The sequence below is a fragment of the Cucurbita pepo genome, chromosome LG09, assembly GCF_002806865.2.
Source record: "Cucurbita pepo subsp. pepo cultivar mu-cu-16 chromosome LG09, ASM280686v2, whole genome shotgun sequence".
In the NCBI taxonomy this organism is placed as follows: Eukaryota; Viridiplantae; Streptophyta; class Magnoliopsida; order Cucurbitales; family Cucurbitaceae; genus Cucurbita; species Cucurbita pepo.
Genome location: NC_036646.1, coordinates 9,598,519 through 9,616,540, shown reverse-complemented (window position 1 = coordinate 9,616,540; position 18,022 = coordinate 9,598,519). Strand labels below are relative to the sequence as shown.

The 18,022-nt window shown below is 38.1% G+C and overlaps 3 protein-coding genes across 4 annotated transcripts; 1 reads left to right on the top strand and 2 right to left on the bottom strand.

Annotated features, from left to right (window-relative positions):
• Positions 1-447: 447 nt before the first annotated feature.
• LOC111801434 lies at positions 448-5,334 on the top strand. Of its 2 annotated transcripts, none has more exons than XM_023685433.1 (10): positions 448-699; positions 780-849; positions 1,199-1,266; positions 2,087-2,148; positions 2,819-2,900; positions 2,965-3,198; positions 4,140-4,268; positions 4,341-4,402; positions 4,499-4,615; positions 5,092-5,334. In XM_023685433.1, the coding sequence occupies exons 1-10, from the start codon at positions 649-651 to the stop codon at positions 5,138-5,140; spliced, it is 924 nt and encodes a 307-aa protein (XP_023541201.1). In that variant the 5' UTR covers positions 448-648; the 3' UTR covers positions 5,141-5,334. The 2 variants fall into 2 exon arrangements, with proteins under 2 accessions (XP_023541201.1, XP_023541202.1); XM_023685434.1 differs by having other exon boundaries at positions 449-699; positions 5,098-5,334.
• A 1,029-nt stretch (positions 5,335-6,363) lies between these two features.
• Positions 6,364-7,712, bottom strand: LOC111801507 (thaumatin-like protein). Its single transcript, XM_023685521.1, has 3 exons — positions 7,563-7,712; positions 7,353-7,428; positions 6,364-7,272 (listed from the first exon to the last, which is right to left on the bottom strand). The coding sequence occupies exons 2-3, from the start codon at positions 7,417-7,419 to the stop codon at positions 6,590-6,592; spliced, it is 750 nt and encodes a 249-aa protein (XP_023541289.1). The 5' UTR covers positions 7,420-7,428; positions 7,563-7,712; the 3' UTR covers positions 6,364-6,589.
• A 3,168-nt stretch (positions 7,713-10,880) lies between these two features.
• Positions 10,881-13,801, bottom strand: LOC111801412 (WUSCHEL-related homeobox 1-like; the record flags this gene model as incomplete). The annotated part of the gene is given in 4 exon segments (XM_023685406.1): positions 10,881-11,428; positions 12,854-12,930; positions 13,146-13,457; positions 13,544-13,801. Coding segments are annotated over 4 exon segments (891 nt in total). The 3' UTR covers positions 10,881-11,074.
• Between the last annotated feature and the right edge of the window lie 4,221 nt (positions 13,802-18,022).

Here is an 18,022-nt window from a genome sequence, read left to right as displayed (position 1 = left end):
AGAAAATGCAAGGAGAATATTGGCTAAAGGTTTTGTATTGATGACTACATATAAACACTATAGAAATAGAAAGTACATTTTCAAAACTATATATATATATATGGTTTAGCTACTATATATAACTACCTATGTAGTTTTATGATATTTTATTTATGAACAATTTACTTTATCATTTACTAAATATAGTTTTACTATGTATAACGGCTGACTCAGCTATAAATAAGTCTGCAGAATCCATAGCCTAACCATAAAACTTCTCTTTAAACTTTACCGACTCAAATTTAATTTTATTTTTAATTTGAAATAATATTTGTACGATTTATTAGATATATATATATATATATATATATATATATATATATATATATATTTTTAAAGATAATACTATGCAAAAAATAATAAATAAATAAATAAAAATAGCGTAGAAGAGAATTGAAGCAAGGAACCTTTAGGGGAAAAGTAGGGGAAATGGCGGGGACGGCGAGAAGATGTCAAAACAAAGGATTGGTTAATACAACCGTCGTGTTGTTCGAATCCTGGCCAGAAAATATTTTGACTTCTCCCGTTGCTAAATTCTTGTTTAACCAAACATGAATCTCATTCCACATGAAAGTCTGAATTTCTGAGTGTTTCGCCGTCGACAGCTCCATGGCAACTGTGCTCGACTCCCGTTTCTTGGCGCTTACTGCCATTGTCACTGTAAGATTTCATGCTCTCTGAATTCCCAACTCTATCTTGGAACTTCCTTCACTTTCTGACTCTAATTGTGCGATTTCCAGATTGGATATCAACTATTGTTCTTTATAGTCACAGCTCTTCTCAAGTTCGACAAAGTCACTGATTTTGCTGGTATGTAGTTAGTTACTTTCGTTCTCCTCCTTTTGTCAAGAATTTAGATTCGTGTTGCTGAGAAATAAGAGAAAGGCAATAGTTGGATTTAGTTCCAAACATGGAAACGTAATTTATTTTATGTTTTAGTTTTTTGAATTTTTGTTATCATGAGTGGAATGAGACTGTACAGAAGAAATTTGAAGTTTCGGATAGAACAAACTTCAAAAAATTGATTCAGAATTGCATATAAGTTGGTCGTTTAGGTGCTGAGAGACGGCAGTGCCATACGAATTTTTTGTTGTTTGTTTCATATGCTGTGTACTACTGTTTGGTTTTGATGCTAATTTGTGAAGTTTCTGATTTTCAGGCAGCACAAATTTTGTGATAATTGCTGTTTTGACTCTTGTTCTTAAGGGTAGCTGGCTTTTGAGACAGGTAATAAATGCTGTTTGATCCTTTAAATAAGTTTTTGTGAGATCCCACGTCGATGGGAGAGAGAAACGAAGCATTCCTTACAATGGTTGGAAGCCTCTCCCTAGTAGATACGTTTTAAAACTATGAGGCTGACGGCGATACGTAACGGGCCAAAGCGGTCAATATCTGCTAGCGGTGGGCTTGGTTTGTTACAAATGGTATCAGAGCCAGTTACTGGATGATGTGTTAGCGATGACGTTGGGGCCCTAAGGGGGGTGGATTGTGAGATCCCACATTGATTGGAGAGGGCAACGAAGCATTTCTTATAAGAGTGTGGAACCTCTCCCTAGCATACGCGTTTTAAAACCGTGAGACTGACGGTGATACATAACGGGCTAAAGTTGACAATATCTGTTAGCGGTGGGTTTGGGTTGTTACAGTTTTGCATCACTATTTATGATTTCGCTTTATTGCAATCCCATCCCCATTGCAATTACTTCAACATTCTCAAGTTTCTAAACCTGCTTGAGAACGATTAATAAACAACTTTCCTGATGTAGTAAGTGCCAATCATGGTTTCAAAATCTATGAAAATAATGGGGGCTTGGATCAAACTTATAGTTTCGATTTCCTAAGTGACTTAAGATACCTTTTAGGAGTTCATTTTACGCGTACTTCATTGTTGGCATTTTGTGCTGTTCTTGCTTTTCATGTTCTCTTCTTCCTGTCTCCAAACTGGATAAACTATAAAAAGAAGTTGTTCAGTAATAGAAAAGTTTTACTCGAGTCATTGGTGTAAACCTGTTTGCCCACAAATGAACTTATGGTTCTACTTATCCAGGTTGTTCTGTCCTTTCTTGTGGTGGCATGGGGTCTTCGTCTTGGTTTTTTCCTGCTAATGAGGTATGTCAAACTGTTTGACCATAGATAGCTCTTCAATTCATATTCACGTTTCATTTGTGCGATAATGTTTGTTGCCTAGTTATTTACAAACAACTGTAAATGCTAAAGGTTTTAGACAATCAAAATGCTCTGTCCTTTACTAATAAGATATATATACGAGCTTACGAGGTTAACCGAAGTAGGAGAAGATAAAAAGACAATAAAGGACAACACGATTAACATATTTACAAAATTATAACTATACTAATATAAGAACTCCAACTCCAACTAAACTAGTAATTTTGTGTGGATATATGGAAATCAAGCATTACTTCCTCTGATTCTCATTATTATTACCGGTGAAATATGGGGCACTATTTGAAGAAGGGAGAGGAGATTTAGTTCTTCAAATTAGAAAATGGGCTGAGACAGTTTCTGAAACTTACGCCTTTAGTTATAAAGTTCAACTATTAAACAAATGATCAATTATACTGCATGGAAATCATAAAATTTTGTCCAATCTACCCGAGATGAGTTCTTGTCATTTCATTTTGACAGAAAAACGAACAGACTTTAGTTAATAGAAAGGAAATGTATATTGATATGTTCACACGATAGGACAATATTGATGGACAGCAGTTTTAAGACAATTGCTTGGTGTAGTTTCTTATGTTTCTTTAAGTGCCCTCAGGATTTTGCAATGGGGAGAGGACCGGCGTTTTGATGAAATGCGTAGTAATTTGGGAAAATTAGCAGTTTTCTGGATATTTCAGGTGGGTTGGATTATTATTTTATTATTCATACGAACCTATCTAGCTCACCTTTTTATTAATTCAGGCTGTTTGGGTCTGGACCGTGAGTTTACCTGTCACAGTGGTCAATGGAAGCAATCACAATCCACCTCTCCAAGCTGCGGATGTAATTGGGTGGATTATGTGGTTAGTGGGTGTTGTATTCGAAGCTACAGCTGATCAACAAAAGCTGACATTTAAAAACAATCCAGAAAATAGGGGGAAGTGGTGCAATGTTGGACTTTGGAAGGTCACTCGTCATCCTAATTACTTTGGTGAGGTTAGGTCACTGCCAAATGTATTTGTTCATATGTTCCTTGTTTACTTAGAAATATTTGTTCGATATTCCAAGTAGTTAAGTCATCCATTTATATCTTAATTTCTTGCTCCGCACTGAGGACTCTTTGATTAGTATTAGCAAACACTCACTAGACTTTATAATCTTCCTCTTAATTGACTTGCTTACTAGCTGCTAGGTCAAGTTAAAGAGTGGCGTTCTCCTTCGCAAAGAGCAGCAAAGAGTAGTTGCTTGCTCGCTTTTTCTAAAACATTCAAATGAAATGGATATTTTCTTGGATAGCCTTTTTCTTTATTTTTTCTCTAGGGAAAGAATGTTAAAGATATAAACCTTTGATAAGCTAAAATATTGACACTTAGTGATGAAGAACTTGTTCTTCCCCTCTGAGGAAGCGACTAATTTGTAAGTTTGGTGGTTGTGATTTCTTGTACTGCGAGATATTTCTGCCTCAGAGTTGCATATATTTCAATTGTCTGTCAACGATTCCAGATGTGAGATCCTACATCGGTTGGAGAGGGGAACAAATGATTCCTTATAAGGGTGTGGAAACCTCTCCTTAACAGACGCGTTTTAAAACCTTGAGGGGAAGCCCGAAAGGGAAAGCCTAAAAAGGACAATATTTTGCTAGCGGAGGGCTTGGGTGTTACAAATGGTATCAGAGTCAAGCACCGAGCGGTGTGCCAACGAGAGGACGCTGGCCCCTCGAGGGAGTGCATTGTGAGATTTCACATCGATTGGAGAGGGGAATGAAACATTCCTTATAAGGGTGTGGAAATCTCTCCTTAGCAGACGCGTTTTTAAAAACCTTGAAAGGAAAGCCCAAAGAAGATAATATGTAAGCTTGGGCTGTTACCCAAGACTTCATGTAACTATTTCTTAGCCCATCCTCTTAAACCTAAGACTCTTATCAATGGTGATAACAGATCTTTCTTTGGTGGGGAATCTTCGTTGCTTCCACACCCGTTCTGGAAGGTGCTGAGTGGCTTGTGATACTTGGGCCAATTTTCCTCACATTGTTGCTTCTCTTCGTCAGTGGGATCCCTCTCCTCGAGGTTTGCTTTCCTCCCCCTTTCAATTAATCTGCAAATCTTACTTCATCTTATTGGTATGTTTTGTATTAACAGGAATCAGCAGATAAGAAGTTCGGAAATGTGACTGAATACGTACAGTATAAAAGAAAGACCAGGTTGAGTTCTTTTTACTTTTTCATTCATTATTTACACACCAACTAATTTAACATCTATATGGTAAAAGTAATTATCTTTTTTACTTTCTACTCCAGCCCCCTCATCCCACTGCCTACCGCAATATACGCAAATCTGCCCTCGTGGTTCAAGAAAATTTTTCTATTTGAATTTCCTTTTTACAGCCGCAATCTTCCCCGGGATGGGCTAAACTGGTGAGAAGGAATATCTTATCTTCTAGACGCATATTATTTTACATATTTACTTGGCCATCTGCATTACTTGAATTATAGAGCATTTGCTTGCTTATGCATGCGTCAGCTATATTATAGATTTAAAATAACGCCAAAACATCCGTACACATCATTTATGATTGATGCTTTCTTAAAGCACGTAAAAATATATATATATATTTGACATTTATGTCGAGGATTATTGAGATAAGTAGCCTCACATGATCGAAAGAGGAAGGTCATGGATTTATAAGGAACACTATCTCTATGAGGCTTGTGATTCTTAACACTTTGTATATCATACCATTGTGGAGGTTTGTGATTCCTAACACTTTGTATATCATATAGTTCTGAGCTGACATAAACTAATGAAATTAGGAGTCTATTATATATGTTTATTCAGTAATTCATGTTGTCTATTCCATCTATTGGCTGAAGTTACTTACATTTTGTGCAAGGAATAGAACAAGCAAGGGAGAAACCAGTGATAGATTGAAGATGGGCTAGCATTTGGTCATGGTAGAATTCTTGTTTTCATTAGTTTGAATAGGGCTCACGACACGACTACCCTTGTTCATCGCCGTTCTTGCCACTTCCTCATACGATTTATACATTGATTACGAAACCTACATTGTATTTATAAGTATTGATTGTTTATTTAAATTGAATGGTTGGAAATTGAGTTCAATATTGTTACTTGTGAAATCCCACGTTTGTTAGAGAGGGGAACGAAACATTCTTTATAAGAGGTAGAAATCTCTTCCTAGTAGTCACGATTTAAAATCGTGAGACTGTTGGCAATACGTAACGGGTAAAAACGGACATAATTTTAAGTAAATCCATTGTGTTCCATTATGGCAAAAGGCAGCAAAAGATGGAATGAAGATCAAAGTCTTTGGCTGAACTGATTGAGCTTTGAAGCATTCAAAAAGATGAGATAGCGCCGGACCCTTGAAAGTTAAACTGCAAGATCTCCATAAAGAGTGGGCTACCTGCTCCTCTTATTAGTCTCTTCTTTCGGGAGCCACTGAAAATGAACTGATTTGTACTGAAGATTCTTTTCTTGGCCCCAGCCCCACGCAGGACAGACAAACTACTATTAAGTAGCTGGTAGAGCAGGAGCTCTTTCAGACATTTTCTCTGGTTTAATTTGTATCAGATACCCTCCATTTAAGCCCAGTGGGGGCAAGGTGGGGGTAAAGATCTTAACTGAGTATTTCAATTCACTTCTAAGTCCATAATTGTAACGCACTAAGTCCACCGCTAGCCGATATTGTCCACTTTAGCCAGTAACATATCGCTGTCAGCCTCACAGTTTTAAAACGCATGCATCCGTTAGGGAGAGGTTTCAATACCCTTATAAGAAATGTTTTGTTCCCCTCTCCACCCAATGTGGTATCTCACACCCCCAGTGTCTGGCTCTAATACCAACTATAGCGACTCTAGGTTAGTAGAAAACTAGGGTCGTTACAATAACATACGCTTAATTTCTACCTCTAAACTTGCTTCACTCCATTGTTTCAACTTCATCCTATGTGACCTTACTCAATCTCCACTGTAAAACTACTGATTTGAACCAAAGAACAACAGTATCAAGTATGATTTAGATCATATTTGTTCCATATTTATGTTTATAATTCAACCAAATGCATTGAAAATTGCATCATTGGGTTAACTTAACAGCTAAAGATTGAATTTAGGGTGTTCAAACAGACGGTGAAAAGCAAGTGTCCAGATAAGCAATTTAATTAGAGCTTCTTAGTTCCTTTAAACTCATATTCATAGTCCAACCATTACCACAAAATAACCAGAACCACCCATTACTACAAGCCAAAACCCATTAATTCCTAGAGAAAGTTGGGAACTTGGCATCAGTAAAAGCCAATACAAACCTCATAAACTCCTATCCAGAAGTAGCATATACAACAGAAAAAGCAGAGAGAAATGTGGTTCTTTCTAACCGTGATGAGGGCAAAAAGTGACCAAATAGTTTCCACCAGTACAAGTAGCAATGCTAGTAGGATCATCATAAGCATAAGAGTAAGCCTTAGGACATGCAGCCTTGAAGATCTTAGAATAAGCAGTCGGCTTGCAGGATTGTGGGTTCCCAAAGCTGCCTGTGCAGCAATACCTTGGAGAATTGAATGCAAAACAAGCACTTTTGCAGGCCATCACTCTCCTGTTATCATGAGATCTAACTTGCAAACCAACAGGACACATCATGTTAAGGTCACTAACACACCCAGCATAGCTACATTTCCCTGAGCCTTTCGAAGGAGTAATGGAAATGGCTAAGTTATAGCCATCAACAAGGCTTACATCATAGAAATCTTGGTCATTTCCAAGTGTAATCTCAGCAAGAGTAGCTGGTGGTGTGCCGCCAATGCCATTGCAGAAAAGGGCTCCCCCACAATCCCCTGTAGCGCACTTGCCTCGTCCAGATGCGTCGAATGCACAGCCATGGCGGCCCCAGAAGCGGCCAGACCAGAGAGGTGGAAGGTGCAGAGAGTAAGCCTTGTTGGGTGGGAGCTTGAAACCACCTCTAGCCAACAAGGGCTTGCCTGCACTTGGCTGAATGCCAGGCCAAACGGGGTGAGAACATTTGTTGTAAAGCGTTATTGTAGTGGCGGAGACCAAAACTGTGAGAAATCAAAGAAGAAAAGCCATGGATTTGAGTCACATTGAACAAAATAAGAACCCCAAAACTTCATTTAGTTACCTGAAATGTGGGCAGTCAGGAGAGTGTAGAGAGTGAGCGCAACCACAGATCCCAGAGAGACCTTCATGACTGATAGCTGAATATAAAGAATTGTTGGGGTTGAGGGTTTATATAGAGAAACAGAGCTTAAAAATAGAGAACATGGTTTGATTTTATCCACTTTGAGCATAGCCCAAAAAGACCTCGTATCAATAGAGATATATTTCTTACTTATAAACTCATGATCAACTCTTCACTTCGCCGTCTGAACGATCTTCGACCCAAAGGCACTCAAAATCTCAACTTTTAGTGAGGAAAGCTGAAATGGGTTGGAGGCTTTTTTGAAAATTGTATAATTGAATGGGAAGAAGCGACATTATTTGAGCATTGATATTAGACATTTATGAGTAAAAATGGAGACTTTATGGACAAAGCTGCCCAGTTCCCAAAGATGTCAGAAGCAGTGGAAGAGGGTTTGGTTTGGTTTGGTTGTGCACGATCTTACACAAAGGGAACTGGTTCACATGTCAAGGGAATCAACCGTTTCCTTTTGGTTAACATTTGCCTTTTCTAGAGCGTTCTTAGGACTAAACCACAAGCCAAGAGTTGTCAATTGTACCTTGTCGTCCATCGAACCAAAATCGGTCGAAAGAAAAACTATTTTTTGGTGCTGAGTGTCAACAAAATCATCGAATTTGAACGTTTCTCGTAACAATATTGAAAAAACATTGACTGTGACTCAGTTTTTTCGTGCACCAGCTTCAAATGACCCAAGATGATTAAATTAAGTGGAGTAGAACGCACAACCGTTAGATGTCATCGAGGTATGTAAAACGTTTAATTTGTCCTTTGCATTTTTAGCTTACTTTAATCACTAATAAAGGTTTTGAAATGTAGTAAGAAGAGAGACCAAAGTAGTGTTTTTTTTTATAATAAAGTATGTAAAGAGATATGGGGTGTCTCCTCCATGGTTCAAACTTTAAAGCATTTCACTTTCTTCAACGATCCAATTAATGGCTGTTCCCCATTTAGATTCTTACTCGAAAACCAAAAGTATGTTTCATTTCATTAAAATTATACGTATCACATTTAGATTCTTACTCGAAAACCAAAAGTATGTTTCATTTCATTAAAATTATACGTATCACAGCGTTAATATAATAAGTTAAAATATACAATATCTACTAGCAGTGAACTTAAGATATTACAAATGATTAAAGTCAGATATTGAGCAGTGTGCCAGCTAGAATGTTGGCCATCAACAGGGGTGAATTATGAGATCTCACACGATTCGAGAAAAAAACGAAATATTTTTTTTATAAGAATGTATGCCCCAATGAAAAGTTTAGGAAAAAAAATAACTGCTAACAGTGGACTAGAACAATTATCCAATCACATTCGGATGATGATTATTTTTCTGAGTGTTCTAACCATTTAATAACAGCTGTAATATTGACACGTGTGAGTTAGGTAAATATTGGGTAAAGAAAGCATCATACACACGTATGGAGCAAAATGAGTACAAACCTTCGATCTTTTCACATCAACGGTTCACATTGCTTTATTCCACTTTTTGGATCTGAATGTGCAACGGCTCTGCTACTGATCACCGCACTCGAACAAAGTTAAGGCCACATTTCCCTTTATACCCTTCTCTCTTTTTTTTTTTTTTTTTAACTTTNTCAGACGGGGCCGACACCAAAGCTAACGTCGTCGAAAAAGAGATTCTTCTATTAAAATTGTTGTCGTTTATTCGACTGTTTCACCCAGACGACAGACTCATGATTTTTTCTTTTTTTAATAATTTTAAATATATACACAAAAGAAATAATAAAAGGAAAAATAATTTGTTAGTGGGCTTCCACTTTTGGGCCTAGAAAGAACTTTCTCAAGATAAGCTATACACTTGGGTTTGGGCTTAGTTTGGACCTTGGGCTCTTTAGTGGCCCAACAAGAATCTTCCTCCAGGCCCATGAAGCACAAGAAATGACAGAAGATCGCTTATCGTTGACTCGGTTGTGCTACTATAGGGACTAAGTCGGAATAAGAGAACACTCCTCTAGAAGTAGACTTACTATATAGATACTAAAAAATTGTTCGAGTTGTGAAATAGGTACAACCCGTCATAAGAAGTTACTCTTAGATCTCATTCGGTTAGAAAGGGTAACGAAACGTTTCTTATAAGGGTATGAAAACCTCTCCTCAACCGACGCATTTTAAAACTTTCACGAGAAGTCCAAAAGGGTAGCTCAAAAAAGACAGCATCTACTGGTAGTGAGCTTAGGTTGTTATAAATGGTATAGATCCAAACACAAGACACTCTGATGACAAGAACATTGGGTTGGGAAGCTCAAAAGAGAAAGCTCACAAAGATAATATTACTACCAGTGGGCTTACTTAGATTGTTACAAATGATATCAGAGCCAAACACCAAGCGATGTGCCAACGAGGACGTTAGGCTACAATCTTGAGGGGAAGCTCGAAAGGGAATGAAGTTCGAAGGAGTTGTTAAACTAATGTAAAGATTTAAACTTTTGACGTTTTGGTCGAGAATATATATCATAACGAAAGCTCGATGATGAGGTGATGATGACGAAGAATAAGGAGAGAGAGAGGGAGGAAAGGGATGTAACAATGGTGGGTCTAAGTGAGTGCATTAAGGGGAAACTTGTGGTGGGGTTTGTGTGAATATGATGTTATTATATGTCCAAACAAACAAACCAAGCTCAAGTCTTGTCACTTTCTACTGTTGTTGTAATTCAGATTTATATGGCCCAACCACACTGCCACACCGCACCTCCTCTTGCCTTCCTTCCTTCTGCCATCGCTCATAAATTCACTTAAACCCTCTCCTCTCTTCTTTCATTCTCTTTTTCTTCTTACACCCTTCTTTAATTCCTTCATTTTATGGCCTTTGCATCTCTCAGCCCTGCATTTTACATTAATTACCCATTCAACTCATTAGGGTTTTCGAACAAATAATTGTTTAAGTTGCACGGTCAAATGGGATTGTAACCATCCAAATTCATTCACCGCTACTAGATATTGTTCGCTTTGACTTGTTATGTGTTGTCGTCAGTCTCACGGTTTTAAAATGTGTTTACTAGGGTGTGAGAGGTTTTCACACGCTTATAAGCAATGTTTCGTTCCCTTGTTCAACCAACCGTTGTGGGATCTCATAGTGATGAAAAGTATTTGTAAGATCGGTTTCTAGGATATGTTTCAATTATGTCGAGAATCATCTTTTAAGTTATAATGTCTCGTTCTAGAGTCATTCCTATGGGATCCAATAAAAAATTCTAAGAATAATCATAGGTCTACCTTAGTGCACTAAAACCTAAAGAAGCTCACAACTCTATCCAATAAAAAAATATAAACCAATGACTCGAACAATTTGGACAGCTCGGTTGGATTTTCTTTCAATTTAGGTTAGATTGGAACTTTTTTATTTGGGTCAACCCGACCAATCTGAAAATATAATGTACAACTAAAACTCAACCTACTTTTAAGATTATTACGAAGATTAAAAATATTAAACGTTTGTAAGAGTGCATTGTAACTTATAAATATTTGATATTTGAGCGTTGAGAATCAACCCGATATAAAACTGTGACTAAAACACGAAATTGAAAGCCCAAATGGGAAAAGAAAAGAAACATTTCACCAAACTATTCATCAATCAACTTACATAAACAGAAAGAACAAACTTTAAAGCTTTGGTAAATCACTTCTTCATGCCTTAATCAATTCTTCAATGGAAGGAATTCAAAGAACTGAAGTGGAGTCATCACATTAGCACTGTTCATCCCTGAGCTTCCCACTGTTTCACACCCACCATTTCTTGTCTCACTGCACAATGGAAATAGTTGTAGGGTTTCTGATTCTTCTAATCCTTCAACCCCATCATCTTGGTGCATTATTGTTGTAACTGTCGCGGTCGTGGTGGTGGCGGCCATGGGGGCGGTGTTCATCATCAGTTGCCTGCAGCCACCAACGCCACCGCCACCGACACCGCCGGGAGTGGCCGCCGTAGAATGGAGGCATCCATTTTGTGTCTTAGTGCAATCTTTTGGCGCGCGTTGAATTGGAAGAGATTCCTGTGATAATTTAGAGAATGATCATAGGTTTATAAGTAAGGAATACATTTTCATTGGTACGAGGCCTTTTGGGTAAGCCTAAAGCAAAGCCACGAGAGGCCGTGATGGCATGAAAAGACGCAAAGGGGGGAAGACGATGTTCAAAGTTTGATAAGAGGGGGAGGGAGGTATAGAGCCGACAGAAAGGAAGGAATGCAGCTTTTGGAGCCTTTTCATTTCCCAACAAACTAAGCTAAGCTTTTTGTTCCCTTCCTTCTTCCTTCTTCAACATCTTTTCTTTATCACACGCTATAATAACTTTTTCACCTTAAAGCTACCCTTCCCATTACCTCATCATTTCATGCATGGGATGGTTTGAATAATCATCACCAAACATTCTTCTAGACTAACTATGTTCGAGAGCCGATGTTGACTAATTAACATGAAGATCATTTGAGTATCCGAGGTGTTGATCAGCTCTATTGAACTGGCTTAATGGAATTTTCGGGTGTCGAACAAAGAAGTTGTGAGTCTTAGTGAAGATCCGTGGAGAAAAGGAGTTGACCAGGATAACTCAAAGAATTTTCGGGTGGTCAAAGAAGAAGTTGGAGTCTCAAAGGTGTCTTCATATCAAAAATCCGTGGAGAAAAGGAGAAAAGGAGTTGATCCAGATAGCTCAAAGAATTTTCGGGTAGTCAAATAAAGAAGTTGCGAGTCTCAAAGGTGTCTTCATATCAAAAATCCGTGGAGAAAAGGAGAAATGGAGTTGACCCAGATAGCTCAATAGAATTTTCGAGCGTCGAACAAAGAAGTTGTGAGTCTCGAATGTGTCCTCGTAATGAAGATCCGTGGAGAAAACGAATCGACTCGGATAGCTCAATAGAATTTTCAGTTGTTGAACAAAGAAGTTGTGTCTTCATAGTGAAAATCCATGGAGAAAAGGATTTGACCCCAATAACCTAATAGGATTTTCGGATGTCGAACAAAGAAGTTGTGAGTCTTGAAGATGCCTTCATGGTAAAGACTCATGGAGAAAAGGAGTCGACGAGAAAAGGAGTCGACCCAGATAGCTCAAAAGAATTCTCGGGTGTCAAACAAAGAAGTTACAAATCTTGAACGGAGTTGACCCGAATAGCTCAATAGAATTTTCAAGTGTGGAACAAAGAAGTTGTGAGTCTCGAGGTATCTTAATAGAGAAGACCCATGAAAAAAAGGAGTTGACCCGAATAGTACTAACTATTTAGGAAGAAACTCAACGTTACTTTATCCGAGACGGGTATTGTTAAAGCCTCATATTAGCTAATTAAGAGAAAAATGAAGATCGAGAACACATAAGTAAGCATAAAGCCATGAAAACTTACGCTAAACGAAACGATAAAGCATGATTTGTTGTAAAAATGGTTTTTATTAGAACACAAAAAAAAGTGAGAGAAAGAAAATAGAAACCTCCACAAGTGTACGGCAGTTTGTAGAGGTAGGCCAGTTCTTGGTGTGTTCAACTTCATAGACTGTCCTACCCGACCCTGTTGACAAAAAGTAAGACAAAAAGAATACGACTTTACATATCAACAAACAAATAGAATGTTTAGAACAACTCCCAAAGACAAAATTTGTGCCTCTTCGCGACAAAAATCTATGTCACGGGTTCAAACACATCAATGTTCTTCCTTTTTTATCGCTTAAATTTCACAAAATCATGAACAAAAAAACATTTCAAATGGTCGGATTTTTTTGTTACCTGAATCTTTCCGTTCGAGGATTTCAATGTCGCAAATCGACTGGTCGGAAGATTCCATCTGACGGCGGCGTTTCTGCCGCTCTCTAGCCTTGTGATTCTGAAACCAATAGAACACGTTCTTCCCTTCGATCTTCCCAAAACGGCGGAGCTGAGCGGTGATATGTTGAATCTGGTCGGCGGACGGTGTTCGAGTTCCCCGGCGGTACAATTCCTCCAGTAATCTCAACTGCTCCGGCGTCGGATTCCACCGCGAGCTTACCACGACCGGCGGCGGTGGTGCATTATTCAACTCTCTTTTGCTCTGATCAGTCCCTACAGAACATTAAAATCCGGTGAATATGAACGGATTTGAAGGAAAATAATGAAAAAAAAAAAAAAAAAGGAGTCACGCCATACACTNATTTGATAAAATTGAGAGAAGAAATCGTTGGTGGAGGGAGAAGAGAGAGGGCGAGGAATGAGCGGTCGAAGTTTCCGGGCATTGAATGAATCGGAAGAAAAATTCAAATCTCCGCCGTCATTGTAACCCATCATCCACATGTTCATCAAAAATCAACTAATAATACTAAATTGGTAGTAACCCTTTAATGGGATTGCAAACTAGAGCTCAAAGGGTGTAAAAAAATTCAAACTTTTTGAGTGGGAACCCTCTCTCTCTGAATCTCTCTGAATCTCTCTCCCAATCTCTCTGAATCTCTCCCAATCTCTCTCTGAATCTCTCCCAATCTCTCCCAATCTGTATAGAGAAGAAAGAAGTGATGGGTAATATATAGAGAGTGGGAATTGAAGCTTGGTGGGATAGTTTGAGCTGAAAGTGTGAAAGGGTTTCTTTTTGGGAGAGAGAGAGAGAGAGAGAGAGAGAGAGAGAGAGAGAGGCGTGGAATTCTGGGGAGAGGGTTTTTTGTTTTTGTTTTTTTTGGGAGAAGTGAATGTAAAACGACTTGACGATGATGAGGGTTATGATAAGCCTCATCACACATACATACATTATTAAGACACTCCTTATCTCTCTCTCTCTCTCTCTCTCTCTCTGTCTCTCTCTCTCTCTCTCTCTGTCTCTGTCTCTCTCTCTCTTCTCTCAAATTCTCTCTCTCAAATTCTCTCTCTCTCTCTCTCTCTCTCTCTCTGGGGGAGGGTGGTCTGTCATTAATTGTAATCCTAATGTGTTGTGGCTATCAATCTTATTCTAAATCCAAACTGCCCCTCATCTTCTCTCTCTCTCTCTCATTCATTTTTGCTGTCATTTTGTGTACGCCACCATACCCTTATTTTACCCTCTTCTATCACCCTTCATTCCACTCTCTCCTCTAATCATACCAAATCTCTCTCCCTTCCAAAAAATTATGAATTATTCCACGAGACCGCTACAATATGACTAACGCAATTCGATATCGTGAGCTACAACATGACTAACATAGTTAACATTCATTAGGACAAAGGCGGAGAAGTCTTTCCCGCTCATGCTCCATCTCCTATTTCATGATCCCGGTAAAATTCTCCATTAGACTGAGGACTCAAGAAGCCTATACGATGAAAACAAAGGAGGAGAGGTCTTTCTCGTCTCCTATTTCGTTTCCTATTCATGCAAAATTCTCCATTAGACTAAGGACTAGAGAAGCTCATTTAGTTAAGACAAAGACGGTGAAGCCTTTCTCATTCCCGCCTTGTCTCCTATTTCATTTCATATCTCTACAAAATTCTTTATCAAATCGAGAATTAAATAGACATCTATAATAGATACAAGACTGTATTTTGTCGTATTTTAAGAGGTAGAAGTTAATGGACGTCCAATATCTGAATCCATTGCCTGCTACCCCATGCAGTTTATTTATTTGTATCTTTCTCTCTCTCTCTGAATCCATAGTCCTTTGGTCATTATGATAGGAATGACTCAATTTTCGAGCCTCTCTCTCTCTCTCCCTCTCTCTCTCTCTGAGAGAAGGCAAGCATTTGAAATGAAAGGCATAATAATTGTTTAATTATTTGTGGGAAGGAAAGAAAAGAAAGAGAAGGGGCTGGTTGGGGAGAGGGCCAAGGGGCTACACACTGCACCTTCTCAGAACCCTACCCTCTCTCTCTCTCTCTGTCTCTATTACATTATCACTAACAATAATAACACCAACAAAACAACCAACAAAAAAGGTTTGGATGTTTAAGACACAAACCTATTTCACCTTCAATCAAATGAATAACAAAATTATAAGTTCGATTGTTCGTCAATGATTAAAGAAAAGTGAGCTTAAAGGTAGAAGAAGAATTAAGATGTAATGGTCTAAGTTTACTGTTAGCGGATATTGTATTTTTTTTTTTTTTTTTGGAACAGTTGAGAGAAGATGGGAAGTCAACTTGTCTGCAAAACAAGACAGCTTTTTTGTCTTTGGTTTGTAATGTTGTTGACCAAGAATGAAATGTTGTGGAAGGGTTAAGTAATGTGTTGAAATGAGCAGAAAATAAAAGTGAGAATCAGAAGGAAAAGAATGGAAGAAACAAAGGATCGTTTGGAAACAAAGTAAGAATAGATTCCAATTCTCTGATTTCAATACGTAATCAAACACCCTTTTTGTCTCCCTACCCTCCTCTACTATTACTTTTATTATTATTATTATTATTGTTTTTTTTTTTTTTTTTCACTTCTTTTTGTCCCATTTCAATTTCTAAACTTTGAAGGTGTCCATGTTTGAGATATCATTAATTGAAAAAAACCCTGATCAATCGTGAGATTCCACATCAATTAGAGAGAAAAACGAAACATTTCTTATAACTACATGGAAACATTTTTCTAGTAGATACATTTTAACGCCTTTAGGGGAAGTTCGAAAGGGAAAGCAAAGACACCAAGTAGTGTGCCAATGAGAATGCTGACCCTCAAGGGGGTGAACCGTGAGATCTCACATCGGTTTGAGAGAGGTACGAAACATCACACTTCAAGGATGCTGGCCTCCAAGTGGGTGATTGTGAGATCCTACATCGATAGGAGAGAGGAATGAAACATCACACTGCGAGGACGCTGGCCTCCATGGGGGTGAATTGTGAGATCCCACATCGGTTAGTGAGGAGCAAGGACACTGGCCCCTAAGGGAGTAGATCGTGAAATCTCACATCAGTTGAAAAGGGGAACGAAACATCACACCGCAAGGATGCTAGCCTCCAAACCCTAAACCTTTCAAAGGGATGGATGGTAAGATCTCGCATTGATTGAAGAAGAGAATACAACATTCATTTCTTATAAGAGTGTGGATTAGTTCTTTCAAAGGTAGGCAGATATCTTGACGACTTACTACATTTTGTTTGTAATAATGTTGGTACCAACGTGTGGTTATGTTTGTTTGCATTAATGGTGGCAATGTTATAAATTTGGTTATGGCCTATAGGATTAATTCATCTCACCAAACCCTTTAATTACAGATGTTCTAAGTGGTACACATCTGTCTTATACTTTTAAGTTTACATTATTTTGCTCCCAAAATGTTAAACAAACCGCTCGGAATTTAACTTCTTCTACACGAACCAATCGAGAGATGGACGAATTCTCGAGAAGGTGGACTTTAACTTCTAATGGTGCTTTTGGAATTTCTTTGGTTCGTTTGGCCATAGAATCATATAAATTATATGATCATCATATGTTCAAACTTCTGAAAGTTTGTTATCCCGACATTTTCGTGTGACATTGTCACGTTACTCGTTTTTAAGAACGAAAACTACCTCTACAGACAAACACATTGTTAGTATAGGTAATAGCTTCAATTCTTTTAAGTTTTTCGAAAGAATCTCATCTTCAAGATCATTCTCATTCCATAACAGTTGAAACCCACCTCTAGCAGATATTGTTTTCTTTGGGTTGTCCCTTCTGTGCTTCCTCTCAAGGTTTTAAAAAGCATAAATAGGTTTCCTCCACACACTTGTAATGAATACTTCGTTCCCCTCTCCAACCAATTTGAGATCTCACAATCCACCTCCTTAGGGGCCTAGCGTCCTCACTGGCACACCACTCAGTGTCTGGCTATAATATCATTTACAATAGTCCAAGACTACCGCCAGCAGATATTGTCATTTATGGGCTTTTCTTTTTGAACTTTCTCTCAAGGTTTTAAACGCGTCCGCTAGCGATAGGTTTAGACTGTTACACATTCAAATGTGGTATCGATTCATTCATGTACTACTCTTTTACTCGAGTGTCACAAATACATTTTGACTCACCTTAGCCAACACGATGCCATGACACAATCTCATACCCTTGTCTCATCTCCACTCATGTTACAAAAACATTAAAATGAAAAGTTTATAGGTTTTAGTGAGGAACCCAAGGTGAAGTGAAATGGGGTCCTATAATTGATGTGTGTGGTTGACTCTTAAACACATTTAGAGTTCTGATTAGAGTGAGAAAAATGAGGATGTCTTGTCTCTGAAAACCCCACAACTTTATGCAGTCATGTCTGTTTAATGAAGTTTGCAGTGCATGGTTGTGAGAGAGAGAAGAGGAAAACATTAGAAATTATAGCGAAGCAGACAGGCTTTGCAGTGAATTAGCAGCTGAGCTAAGAGATTTATGAACCATTTTGCTTTTTTTTTTTTTTTTTTTTTTAAAAAAAAACACAGAAACAGACAGAAGTTTAGGGTTTGTGAATTGTTCAGAATGAATGTTATGTTTTTTTTTTAAAATCAAATCTCCATTTTCACCATCTCAGATAGGCTGCACCCACGTACTCTCTACACCCACTTCCTCTTTTTTTAATCAAATCTTTCTTGTACAGAAAAATATGCCATTTTTATGCTATGTGTTCTGAAATTTCAACACACATAGCAGATTAAAAATATGCCCTTTTTGTGCTATTTTTTCTCATGCATGCAGCTCTTCCTGTTTGTTTGTTTGTTTGTTT

Coding starts and splice junctions, on each gene's coding strand:
- LOC111801434 (XM_023685433.1), top strand. CDS start 649: ATGGCAACTGTGCTCGACTCCCGTTTCTTGGCGCTTACTGCCATTGTC. Junction 700..779: donor CGCTTACTGCCATTGTCACT/GTAAGATTTCAT, acceptor TGCGATTTCCAG/ATTGGATATCAACTATTGTT. Junction 850..1,198: donor CAAAGTCACTGATTTTGCTG/GTATGTAGTTAG, acceptor TCTGATTTTCAG/GCAGCACAAATTTTGTGATA.
- LOC111801507 (XM_023685521.1), bottom strand. CDS start 7,419: ATGAAGGTCTCTCTGGGATCTGTGGTTGCGCTCACTCTCTACACTCTC. Junction 7,273..7,352: donor CCTGACTGCCCACATTTCAG/GTAACTAAATGA, acceptor GATTTCTCACAG/TTTTGGTCTCCGCCACTACA.